At 38.3% G+C, this 13154-nt stretch overlaps 2 protein-coding genes and 1 non-coding gene across 3 annotated transcripts; 1 reads left to right on the top strand and 2 right to left on the bottom strand.

Annotated features, from left to right (window-relative positions):
* Positions 1-1353: 1353 nt before the first annotated feature.
* Positions 1354-2007, bottom strand: LOC116020199. Its single transcript, XM_031260678.1, has one exon. It carries the CDS (start codon positions 2005-2007, stop codon positions 1354-1356), a length of 654 nt encoding a protein of 217 aa, XP_031116538.1.
* A 4717-nt stretch (positions 2008-6724) lies between these two features.
* On the bottom strand, positions 6725-7573 carry LOC116020198. The gene has a single exon (XM_031260676.1). It carries the CDS (start codon positions 7571-7573, stop codon positions 6725-6727), a length of 849 nt encoding a protein of 282 aa, XP_031116536.1.
* Positions 7574-8135: 562 nt separating this feature from the next.
* Positions 8136-8242, top strand: LOC116021324. The gene has a single exon (XR_004098983.1). It is a non-coding gene; the product is annotated as a small nucleolar RNA R71 (small nucleolar RNA).
* Positions 8243-13154: the final 4912 nt, after the last annotated feature.

The following is a 13154-nucleotide window of genomic DNA, read 5'->3' as shown; positions in this document are numbered from 1 at the left end:
TGTTTGGCAGTTAATACAACTTCACGATCCTTTCTGAAATAACTTAACATAGATCCTTTGAGAATTCCACTTTATATCCTTTGTCGCAGAATTGACTTGTGCTCAAACGGTTGAATTTCAATCCTTCAACAAAAGAAACTTCTTAAATAGTTAGGCCATTCTTCGTGACTTCTCTTATGCACATGGTTCGTCCACTTGAGTTCCCACCAAAAACAACTTTAGGACCATTCTTAGCTTTGAAATTGCTCAGTTCTGACTTGTCACCGGTCATGTGTCTTGAGCATCCACTATCTACGTACCATATGGTCCTATTATCCTACATCCAAAGATTAGGTTGTTTTAGGTACCCATACCTTCTTGGGTCATTGCGGGTTAGTGGTAAGCTTGGGCATCCATGCATACCTAGAACCTGTAAGGTTCATCCTTGGTCCACGATACCTGTTAAAAACACGATAATTATATGGAATAGCATAATAGGCTTGAGGAGACTTGGGCGAATAAACCTTTTGAAAAGAAGGTGTTTGTTTATTCGTGTTTATCCTGGTGTAGAAGGTTTGCTTATGTCTGTGTGAGCAAAATTTTGCTCTTGTCATAGGCTCATAGTCCATACCAGTCCTCGTCACTAGGATAAAGTCTACCATCACCGCCCTTATGCTTACTTGAGAACCTTTTGAAACTCTTGACACTATTCGGGTAAGGACTCGGCCTACCCTGAGGTCTACCTTTGCGTTGCCTCGGTGAATAGTGTTGCCTCTTTTTGCTATGGAATTTTCCTTTCGATTGGTTGTTCCTTTTTGGTTGACCATTGGCAATAAAACTATAATAGTTCTGTGCACGAGGTCTATACCGAGTTGTTCGATGACTCCTCGGGTTACCGTATAAGGAACTTCCTTTCGTAGGTTCCACAATTCGTGTTTCAACCGAATCCTTGGATTGGCTCGTTGATTGTGGTTCTTTTCCATTTTCAACATTAATCACTGGCTCAAGGTTTTCAGTTTGTCCTTGGACAAAAACAGAGTTTAAACCTCCACTAGTAGAAGGGTCTGTTGGACGTGTTAAGAGGACATGTGAATTAGAGCTGGAGTAACCAAGTCCGGTTCTACTCCCTGATGGTCTTTGATCATCCACCATTCGATCCATTATTCTGGATGAATTAGTAAATGTCGCAATTACCGCACACAAGTTTTGCTCTCTATTCTCCTTTACTTTACATTCTTCCTTAAGTAGATGAACTTGCTTCTCGAGCTAACTTATAGACTCAAGCATCTCAGCATTTTTGGACTTTAAGTCCTCGAGATCTTGTCTTTCTGTCAATAGTCGAGCATTCTCTTCCTTAAGTATGAAATGTGTGTTTTAAACATCATCGAATTCCTTCATCATTCTTTTGAATGCTTCCCTAGGATTCTCATGATAGCTAGACTCAGAGCTGTAATTAGATGAGTAGTTTTGAGAGGTTACCTTGTCTTCTTCCGCCATAAGACATACTTCTTCGTTTGATTCGTCTTGGCTAAAGAGACACAGTAGTCCATTTTCATCTTCTGAGCTATCACTATCTAAGTTGGAGCTTGATGTGCATGTCTCGTCAGTCTTCTCTTCTAGCTTCTCTTCCACAGCTAGAGCGTTCCTTCGTCTGTCACTCTTCTGATTATTACTAGAGTAGTTGCTAGGTTGATCATTCGCATCATTTGATGTACTCTTCGAGTTGTTGTAATTTCCTGAATTCTTCCTGTAGTTGCCGTATTCCTCTTGATGTTTCTTGACTATTGGATAAGGACATTCAGCTTTGAAGTGTCCAGGCTTTCGACAGTTATAACATAGCATTTGTACTTCTTCAGTGTCACGTGTTCTTGATCCACTGGGCTTGTCAGTACTTATATGCGTCGATGTTCTTGGCTTGTCCGAATTGTTGTAAGACTGATTTTTTCTCATGAATCTTTTGAACTTCCTCATAGACAAAGCAAACTGGTCGTTAGTAAATAAATCAGATGGATTAGAATTCGACCTCATCGTTGATGATGATGGCTACTGGCTTGCAACCAGAGCTACATTCCTAGTCTCAGGTTCTTCCTCAGTTAGTGTTTCTTTCTCAAATTCATAAGCTTTTAAGTCACTGAATATCTGAGTAGTACTCGTTGTTTTAAGGTCTCGGTGATCACACATTGCGACAACTTTCATCTCCCAACTCTTCGGTAGAACTCGAAGGATTTTGAGGTTTATATCCTTCTGAGTAAGCTTCTTGTCATCAAGGTCTCCAATGTCAGTTAGCAGTTTCATAAAACATGCCTCCATGTTAGATATAGATTCTTTTGCGCCAAGTTTGAAATCCTCGAATCTTTTCATGGCAATGGTCAGCTTGTTTTCCTTATCTTGCTCGTCACATTCTCCTATTTGCATAAGTGTGTCCCAGATATCCTTAGCTGATTTGCATTTTCTCACACGAGGGAACAGTGACTCGTCCAAAGCCTTGTAGAGTATATCTTTGGCAATGTTGTCAAGGTTCGAGCGAGTTCTTTCCTCGGTTGTTAGAAACGACTTATCCTTTGGTATCATCTCTGGTGCTGTTGGGTCATCAGCGGCTTGGTTGGTATTTACTTGTAGGATCTTGATAGGTCCATCAGTAATCACATCCCACATCTCATCATGAATAGCAGACAAATGAGCCTGCATTCGCACTTTCCAGTCATCAAACTTATCCAGGTTAAACATAAGGAAGTGCCTATGATGTTCCATTTTTGACATAGTGCAAATTGTGAAAAAGACTTTTGAGTTTTGAAAGAGGATCACCAGGCAGTACACACAGAGTGTTAACTGTTTAAGGTTACTACTCTCATACCACTTGTTGGTCCCGGTTGTATCGATGTGAGTCTAGAAGGAGGGGGGGGGGGGTTGAATAGACTCACAGGTATTTTGAAAACTTTTTGCAAGATCAATCCCTTAAGAGGAATGAACTCGATCAACGATAAAAACGCAGCGGATAAGATAGGTTATGCCAAATTTTAGGTTTACTTTGCACAGAAACTTTAGTCATTGAAAATATTAGGTTTTGAGAGTGGCATGCAATGCAATACGTAAACTAGAGAGAGAGAGTGTGTATTTTTATAGTGGTTCGGCTGTTAACAAAGCTCCTTTACAACGTGCTCCTTTGATCACTAAGCCTGGCAGCCACGTTTGGTTAGGTTTTTCAACTCCTTCAAAGTCTACTCCGCCTCTTTCTACTTCTCCGAGTAGAGATGATTGAAGATGGTTGAAAGTATTTCTCCAACTTGAGAGTCTTGTGATTGATCTTCTTAATTCAACACTTGCGCTTCACACGATCTCTTTTATAATCTGGATAGGAATTTTGAGCTTTTGAATATTTTGACACATTGAGAATAATATTGCTTGCTAATGCCTTTTTCGCTTGTTCTCCATCTCTCTCAAATGAGAAAGAGCAAGGGTATCTGTTGGAGGTTTCAGATCCGTTGGAGGTTTCAAAGCAAGGGTATCGCTTGTCCAGTGTGTAAAATCCAATGGGTAACCTTTTTGGCCTTTTCAGAATGTCAGTACTTTTCTAGCCGTTTGTTCACTTTTATGCAAGGACAATTTGTCTTTTGTCTCACAAAATGTGACAATCATTTAATGCTTTGGCGAGCTGTCATAGGCTCCCAAATTAAAACTTTAAACACGTAGTAGTGAGAGTAAGGGTCGATCCCACGAGGAGTAACTACCCCTAACTACCAAATAACACAAGACAAGCACTTATATTTAACTTGATAGCAACATTAAAATGAGAAAATCAATGAAACTGAATAACATAAACACATGCGGTTATGTTTAATTCATATTAATATTCCTCCTAGAACTAAATTAATACTAACGTCATATTAATAAATCTCAATTGCTACACAGATTAGAAAACCAATTAAACGTATCGTTAACTAATCTAGCAATAAACTGTTCAAGTAATTAAACTAGTAGGCCTCCTAGAAATTAATTGGAACAGTCATATAAAATAAAACACAGAGAAATATCAATTACTCAAATGAAAATGAATTCAATATAAAAAAAATTAATTCCATCTCACAGTACAAATTGATCCAGGGTTCATGTAATCTTGACCAAGTTTAGAGAATTAGCCTCGTAGGGCCATGAACCAGACAATATTAACAGAAAAATAAATCTTGTAAACTGGAGAAACTATCAAATTATGCACAGCTAGTCTGATTCCCCAACAACAAGAACTCACTACTATTTATACACTATTAATCCTAACAAAAACTCTTAAATGAGGAAAATAATTAATCTGAAAATTAATTTGAACCTCTCAAAAATAGACCCAAATGGTGAAATTATTCCTTGCCATCGATTCTCCTGCTGACCAACGAAATCGTCTCTAATTAACAGAAGCTTCCGTCGAAATTTTTGTTGTGATTTTGACGAAGCATCTGCTGCCCTGTCGCTCCTCGTACGTATGTAAAGCTGCGCAAAAACCAACATAAACATTTGAATTTCCCTTTCCTTTTGTTTTGTTCATTTAGTAATTAGGTTATTATATATCTTGGGCTATTTTATTAAACAAATAAAGAATGGACCATAATGTTTTGGGCTCAAAATAATACTTAAATCATAACAAAGAATTAGGCTAAGAACTTGTTGGGCTCAAACTTAAAATTATTAACTAAATAAAATATTATTTAACTTAATGATTACTAAACTCTAAAAATTAATAATTATTATATAATAATAAATAATTAATGCAAAAATATTATAAAGATGTACATAAAATAAAAGTATAAAATATGTCTATCAAATTCCCCCACACTAAAACGTTTGCTTGTCCTCAAGCAAAAATATTATTTGCTAAATTAAAATAATATTCTCAAAACTCATAACACATCATGAACAACAATCTTAAGCACTCTGCAATTAATAAGTTAGCACCACTGTTCAAAAAAAATGGAGAGAACTAAATAAGTAAGCCCTCACAGGAATATCACTCATAATGCTCAAGTGTTTGATAGGTATAAATTAATTCCACTCAAGTTCATTCCTATAAAATTGATCTACCATAGGCTTGCATATCTTCTCAATCACCACTACAAGAGCCATGCATGATACAAATCATAAGGACTTTTCATAGCTTGTAATGGGGTTAGGGCTAAGGTAGGGAATATTTAGGAAAGTAGCTCAAAAAGCTTTCAAACTAGAGGAGCAAACAAATACAAGGAATCCAACGCATTCAATTCCCATTCAGAAACACTCTCTTATTGATACTTCAAAACTACTATCATTCTCAAAAATAAATAATTCTTCCTCAATATCACAAGAACTTCCCCATACTCCATTTATTCAATAGTAACTCAAACTCAAAACTAATTGATGATTCTTTCTCATTTTCCCATAAATTTTCAGCAACATTTTTTCCATTTTCAAACATATATTCTTCATTTTTCAATCCTTCATACTTTTTTTTTTTTTTGAAATCATGAACTGCCTTCACTTTCTTTGTTTTTAAAAGGCAAAAAAAAAACAAATTGCCAACGAAGAGACAACCCACCTCACTCTCAATCTTATTAACAAAAACAAGTGATCTCCCCCACACTTATTCTTCACAAACCACGTAGATTACATAAGGAATTTAAAATTTGCTCCACTAGTTATTCAGCTGGGTCAAGGCATTAATTTAGGGTATAAAAGGCTTGTAATGTGGTTCAAATAAAGAAAAAAAAAAAGCTCAAAAAGCTCAAAGTGGGTTAACAAAGGGAAATAAATCATAGGACAAATCGGTTATTTGGCTAGTAAGGCTCAAAATCAAATAATGGCCTTAATCACACTCGAATCATGCATGGTCAAAGTAGCTTTAACAGAGAATCAAGGCAAGTTCTAGAGAAACAAAATTATGGAAGAAATCACACAATAGAAAGAAAATAAGACCAAAGTGTCAGTCAATGGCTCAAAGTCTCACGGGTTTATTGCTTACTTGATCTAGCCACTACATATCAAACAAGAAATGCTAACAAACTAATCACAACTTGCCAAACTATCTATTCAATCATGTTATGAATTTCAAGAAAGTAAAATATAATAATTTTTCTTGTCAAAAAAATAACAATAATAATAATACTTATTTTGCATAAAATAGCAGTAAAATATTTTTTTAAAAAAATTTTGACATAACAAAAACAAACAAATAAAACTAAATTCCCTCCCGCACACTTATTATCAACATTGTCCCCAATGTTGAATAAAATGCATAAAAGAAATAAAGGTATAAATAAATAAGAATAGTGAATAAAAGAAAAAGAATGGAACAAAATCACCTTGGGTTGCCTCCCAAGTAGCGCCTTTGTTTATCGTCGTTGGCTCGACTTATTGCTTTAACAATTTTTCTTTAAATTTCCATCGTCTTTTTGAGTACCTTTGACGATTATTATTATTCAAAGAAATAGTATCTTCCTGCAAATTAGTACTCAAAAATGATTTATTAATTTTTTCATCCTTATTCTCATTAGATGCAATCTCATCGAATTTAACAACCTTCAAAGAATCAACAAAAATTACAAAATTATCATCACTAGGAGATTTTATGGTATCATAAATATTAAGACTCACAAATTTACCATTAAACTCCATAGTAAGCATCCCACTATGGATATCAATTTTAGTTTTTGCAGTTTTTAAGAATGGCCTTCCTAACAAAATATGAGGAATTTTATTATTATTTTCCATATCAAGCACATAAAAATCAGCTGGAAAAAATCAAATTATTAACTTCAACAAGCAAATCCTCAATCACACCCCTAGGATATGTAGTAGATCCATCAGCCAATTGAATTACTACACAAGTTTTCTTCAGGGGTCCAAGATTTAAAGAAGTATAAACAGAATATGGCATGACATTGATAGAAGCTCCTAAATCTAACATGACTTTTTCAAGTTTCACACCACTTATCATGCATGGAATAGTAAACATACATGGGTCTTTACACTTTTCCGGAAGATTATTTTGACTAGCCACAAAGACATTCTCTTGCACTTTCACCTCCTCAACTTTTCCTTCAATTTGTTTCTTTTTTATAGTGCATAACTCTTTCAGAAACTTTGCATAACGAGGTACTTTTTTAATAGAATCTAACAATGAATTATTACCCTCACATTCACGAAATGTCTCATATAAATCATTATTTGACTTTGTTTTCTTTGTTTCTAAAAGAGCTTGAGGAAATGGGGGTACTGGTTTATAATCAGAAAAAGAAGAAAACTTACCTTGAGATTTCTGTTTATTGTTGGCAATGTTTCCTACACTTGTTTCCTTGTCTAAATCAACATTCTTTTCCACTGACACAGTTCTCACACTAATTGCACTTACATTCTCTTTAGGATTAACAACCGTTTGAGAGGGTAAGTTTCTAGAACTTTGTGCCTCCAACCTGTTGACTGTAGTTGCCAATTGACCCACATGTCTTTCCAAGTTCTGAATACTAGCCCTTGTTTCTTGAATACTTGACCTTGTCTCTTGTTGGAATTGTTGTGTTTCTTGTTGGAACTGTAAAGTGTTAGTAGCAAGAGACTTAACAATATCTTCAAGATTCATACCTGAGCTAGAACTTTGGGCCGGTTGTTGTCTTGAAGGAAATGGTGGTCTATACTGCTGAAAATTAGAACGATTCTGAACAACCTGGTTCCCTTGTGAGTTTCCATAACTAAGGTTCGGGTGATCCCTCCAACCAGGATTATATGTATTAGAAAATGGATCATACTTACCTTAAGGTTGTCCAAGAAAACCTCCAGCCATGTTGACATGTTCAATAGGTTCTTCTTGAAGAGTTGGGCAAGCATCAGTTTGGTGCCCAACTACCGAGCAAATTCCACAGGCCTTCACAGTTTGCATATTTCCTACCGCCAATTGACGAACAAGAGTAGTTAAACCAGCCACCTGTTGTTCAAGATTGGAAATACTTACCTCATTCACTTGCTTGGACGGTTGGACAAGTCTATTGCCAAACTGTTGAGAATTTGCTGCCATGTTTGCAATTAGATTCTTTGCAGCATCCGGTGTCTTATCAACTAAAGCACTTCCACTTGCAGCATCAATCATGCTTCTATCAGTTGGAAAGAGTCCTTCATAAAAGTACTGAATGAGCAATTGTTCAGTGATTTGGTGATGAGGACAGCTTGCACAAAGCTTCTTGAAACGCTCCCAATATTCATATAATGACTCTCCATTGTGTTGCCTTATACCACAAATTTCCTTTCTGATGTTGGCCGCTGTTAGGAACATATTGTAATAGGTTTTGATGATACCAAATGTAACCTATAATCCCCTAAGTCTCGAAAGATAGAAATTATATGTAAGTTCGACAAGTAGACTAAGAGCGAAAATACAACCGGGTAACTTGAGCTCAACTCGGAAAATATTTAAGCTTAAGGTAAACTTGTGTGAACATCTTAGAAAGTCTCGTGTTGTAATCTTATAGATAGATCAGAAGAAGGCACGGGACAACACTGGAAGAATAAGGGTCTGCGAGACATCAACTAAGTCTCGAGACATAAGCAAAGTCCGAGAGATAGGATCTCTCGATACAACAACCCAGTTCGAGACATAAGCAGAGTTCGAGAGATAGATCTCTCGATACATGGGGATCAAGACATCAAACAATCGAGACATCAATCTTGGTCTCGATAAACTGACATTTCTCCAAAAGGCTGAATGACGGTCAGGAAGCATGAATAAAGTTTGGAGAAGAAGAATATCATGGAGATAAAATATTAAGGAGGTGCCAGAAGTGGATGCCACATCAGAATTCCACAACAAACGGATAGAAGGTGCACTAATCCAAAGTCGGTCTTATTCCCTAAAACGAGGATCAATGGGAATTTAAAAAGAGTAACTTTTACCAAAAGTAGCAAGTGGAGCATGGACTCAAGAAAGTGGATTATGGAATATCCACTACCAAACAAAAGGTTCAAGTTACAAGACCACCACTCCATGAAAAATACTGAAAAGATGCAAGTCCCATACATAGCATGGGAGACAGATTTCAAACGGAATAATTTTCCCTCCAACGGAATTATTCCTCAACTCTCATATAAAAAGGATGTGAAGGGAAGTTTCGTCAGATGAAGTGAGTTCATTCGAAAATCTTAAGAGGTGTCTGATTAAAACGTTCAAAAGTGCAAGTGCTCAACTTGGAATATCATCCTGATATTCAACACAGCGAGAAAANGGAGGAATCCAAAGAAAAGCCAGCACAAAGTGGCTTCAAGGGAGATTCAAGGAAACATCTGCGCAGAAAGGCGCTTGTAGTTGAGGAACTCGAGAGAGCAATCGAGGAGTCCGAGACATCGAGCTCCAGTGAAGGCAGCAGCAGCTCAGAAGATGAGAGGGGACTCATCTGCTTATACACCGAGGAAGAAGAGGATCAATATCTAATGGCCATTGACAATGAGGTAACCTCTACTTCCACATCTCGCTGCTCTACCTCTACCTCTCGTTGTTCTTCGTTCGGAAGCGATGAAGATCCCTTTGAGATGCTTGAAACACTTAAAAGGGATCTCGCTATCGCTAACAGCTGAAAGAGATATGCTTAAGAACGTCTCAAAAGAGAATTCGGAGCTAACTCTCAAAGTAAGTGAGTTAGAAGCCAAAGTAATCCTACTGGCTGAAGAGTGCAAAGCTCGAGAGACCAGAGAGCTTAATCTTAGAAAGGTCATAGCATCATACACTAATTCCTCCAAAGCTATGGAGAAAATGGTAAATGATCACAGACCTACTAGTGATAGAACCGGTCTAGGGTTCCGTCAAGACTGTCTCTCGAGAGATAAACAGACCAATGGTTTGGGAACTTCAAATAATGGAGGATCTCAACCCAAACCAAACAATGGTCATAAAAGACCAACAGAAAAGACCAGAGTAGCTATTCATAAACCGTCCCTATACACCAGCAATGGAAAGTATAGGAAAGCTACGAAGAATGGCCGGGTAAACAATATCGAGAGATCACCTTGCTATCTCTCGCAAGGCCATTCCAAGTACAAAAGAAGCTACATTCCATATAATGCGCCTCAAGGTAAATATGGATGGTCTGAGATCCATAGAGTTAGGAACTCACGAATAGAGAAAAGCAGACTCTATCCATCTAGTGAGGACTGGTCATCGAATCATGATTTCTGGAAGAAATCTCACTTCCAGCAATTTCACATGACCAAACAGGCAATGAAGGGCATGGTGCGTAAGTCCGAGGACAGGCCTCAACTAAAACTGTTTTATGCACCTAAGAGGCCCAGAGTCTTTGCTAGCATTCCTTATGATTATCAAACGTACAATGGCTACATTGCACCTAGGCCTGGAGTAATGGGTCCAAGGTTTAAATGGATGCCTAAACTTACTAACCAACCAGGACCCAAAGTTTGGGTACCTAAATCTGCTTGATCTGCTTGCAGGACACCAGGGACATATGGTTCATTGACAGTGGATGTTCGAGACATATGACGGGAAACTTAACACTGCTAGAGAACATCCATCCTATCGAAGGTCCCTCGGTGACATTTGGAGACAACGAGAAGAAAGGACGCACAAAGGCTGTTGGTGAAATTCATAAGAATGAATTGGTGATCAAGGGGGTATCCTACGTTGAGGGACTCAAATTCAACCTCCTTAGCACAAGTCAGTTCTGTGACAAGGGCTACAGAGTGATCTTCACCAAAAGCAAGTGCCAAATCATACAAGAGGATGTTAGGAACATCATGTAATAGGTTTTGATGATACCAACTGTTAAGTAAGAATCCCCAAGTCTCGATACATAGGCAAAACAATGTAAGTTCGATAAGTAAACTAAGAGCGAAAATACAACCGGGTAATTTGAGCTCAACTCGGGAAATATTTAAGCTTAAGGTAAACTTGTTTGAACAACTTAGAAGTTTTCGTGTTGTAAGCAAACAGATAGATCAGAAGCAGGCACGAGACAACTCTGGAGGAATAAGGGTCTACGAGACATCAACTAAGTCTCGAGACACAAGCCAAGTTCGAGAGGTAAGGACCTCTCGATATACCTATCGAGTTCGAGACGTAAAGAATATTCGAGAGATAGACCTCTCGATACATGGGATTGAAACATCAAGTGGTCGAGACATCTTTTATGGTCTCGATAAACCGGCACTTCTCCAAGAGGCTGAATGTTAGTCAACAGGTGCAGATAAAATACTCTAAGTTTGGAGAAGAAGAATATCATGGAGATAAAATATTGAAGAGGTGCTGAGCGGGAGGTTTCAAAATGGACGGAAGTGGATGACACGTCAGACCTCCACCACAAACGGTCAAGAAGTGCACCAATCCTGAAGTGGTCAGATTCCCCAAACAAGGAATGATGGGAACATAAAAAGAGTAACTTTATCCAAAAGAAGCAAGTGAAGCATGAACTCAAGAAAGTGGAATATGGAATATTCACTACAAAACAAAAGGCTCAAGTTACAAGACCACTACTCCATGAAAAATGCTGAAATGGCGTGGGAGACCAATTTCAAACGGAATAGTTTTCCCTCCAACGGAACTATTCTTCTACTCTCATATATAAGGACGTAAAGACACAGAAGACGAAGGGGGCAGTAAAAAAAAAAGGGGTTGTGAAAGAGGTCAAGAGGTTAACAAGAGGTGTCTGATAAAAACGTTCCAGTGCAAAGTGCTTAACTTGGAATATCATCCTGATATTCAATACAGCGAGAGAACACATCTTAGTGTTCGAAGAGAGTTACAAAGCTAAACTGTTATACATCCAGAAGGTGACCAAAGCTGCTCTACATCAAAGTTGATTCAACGATAGCTTGTGGTCAGATTGGAGTCTGTTACATTCAACTGTGACAACCAAAAACACCTTGCTTTGGATTAAGCAAGAGAGGTGGAGTAACCTGGCAGCTGTCCGAGTGAAAGAAACCTGAGGCTTGACGCGGGCTTGGTGATCTGTTACATTCAACTGTGACAACCAAAAACACCTTGCTTTGGATTAAGCAAGAGAGGTGGAGTAACCTGGCAGCTGTCCGAGTGAAAGAAACCTGAAGCTTGACGCGGGCTTGGTGATCAAAGGTCAAGTGCTCGAGAGGTGGAGTAACAAGAAGCGGGGCGAAAAACCTGAGGCTTGAGGCGGGCTTCGTGATCAAAGCTCAAGCGCTCGATATTGTACTAAATAAGGGAAGTTTTTAGTGCAATCCTTCCAGGGAGTTTCTGGAAGAAGAGTGGACGTAGGCGGGTTGGCCGAACCACTTAAAAATCTCTCTTGCATTTACTTACTGTTTTCATCTCTCGCTAACTTCTCGATTGCACTGCATATAAACACACCTCTCGAACTAACTCAAACTCGTGCTAACTAAAAGGGGATAACATTTCCGCTGCGCATAAAACTTTGTCTTCACCTCGTGAGGTATCGAACCTAAACATCCTAAGTTCAATACACACGAGAGGTCGAAAAGATTTGCAAAATCTTATACAAGTCTATTCCCCCCCCCCTCTAGACTTGTACCCCATCCCCTTGGGACCAACAATTGGTATCAGAGCAAGTTCTCTGATCGATATAAACCTTTGTTTATATTGCCTAGAGATCCTTCTTTGAAAAATCTTCTTAAATATTTTCAAAGCACGAGATAATCTTTCAATATGGACAGCATGTTGTCGAGACATCTTCTCTTTGATCTTAGCAGGTTTGACGACTGGAAAACACGCATGCTTGCGTACTTATCAGCCCTCCATGATGAGATGGCCGAGGTTATAACTTCTGGACCAGTCAAGATCCTAATGGTTAATACTGCTGCAGTTCAAACCCAAGAAACACCAAAGTACATCCCAAAACCTAGGGAAGAATGGACCAGTGATGATAGGAAGAGAAACAACCTGGACAATATTGCCAAGGATATTCTCTTCAGAGCTATAGACGAAACCATCTTCCCAAAAGTGAGGAAGTGCAAAACGGCAAAAGAGGTATGGGATACTTTGATGTTAATTGGTGAAGGTGACGAACAGGAAAAGGAAAACAAGCTCACCGTGGCCATGAAGAAGTTCGAAGACTTCAAGATGAAGCCAGGAGAGAGCATCGACAGCATGGAGTCTCGGTTCATGAAGCTCACAACCGAGATCAGTGACCATGAAAAGGAGATCCCACAAAAGGAGCTGAACCTGAAGGTCTTAC

Source organism: Ipomoea triloba, chromosome 5 (genome assembly GCF_003576645.1).
Source record: "Ipomoea triloba cultivar NCNSP0323 chromosome 5, ASM357664v1".
Classification (NCBI taxonomy): Eukaryota; Viridiplantae; Streptophyta; class Magnoliopsida; order Solanales; family Convolvulaceae; genus Ipomoea; species Ipomoea triloba.
This window is presented reverse-complemented; position numbering and strand designations above follow the sequence as displayed.

Coding starts and splice junctions, on each gene's coding strand:
- LOC116020199 (XM_031260678.1), bottom strand. CDS start 2,007: ATGAGGTCGAATTCTAATCCATCTGATTTATTTACTAACGACCAGTTT.
- LOC116020198 (XM_031260676.1), bottom strand. CDS start 7,573: ATGAATCTTGAAGATATTGTTAAGTCTCTTGCTACTAACACTTTACAG.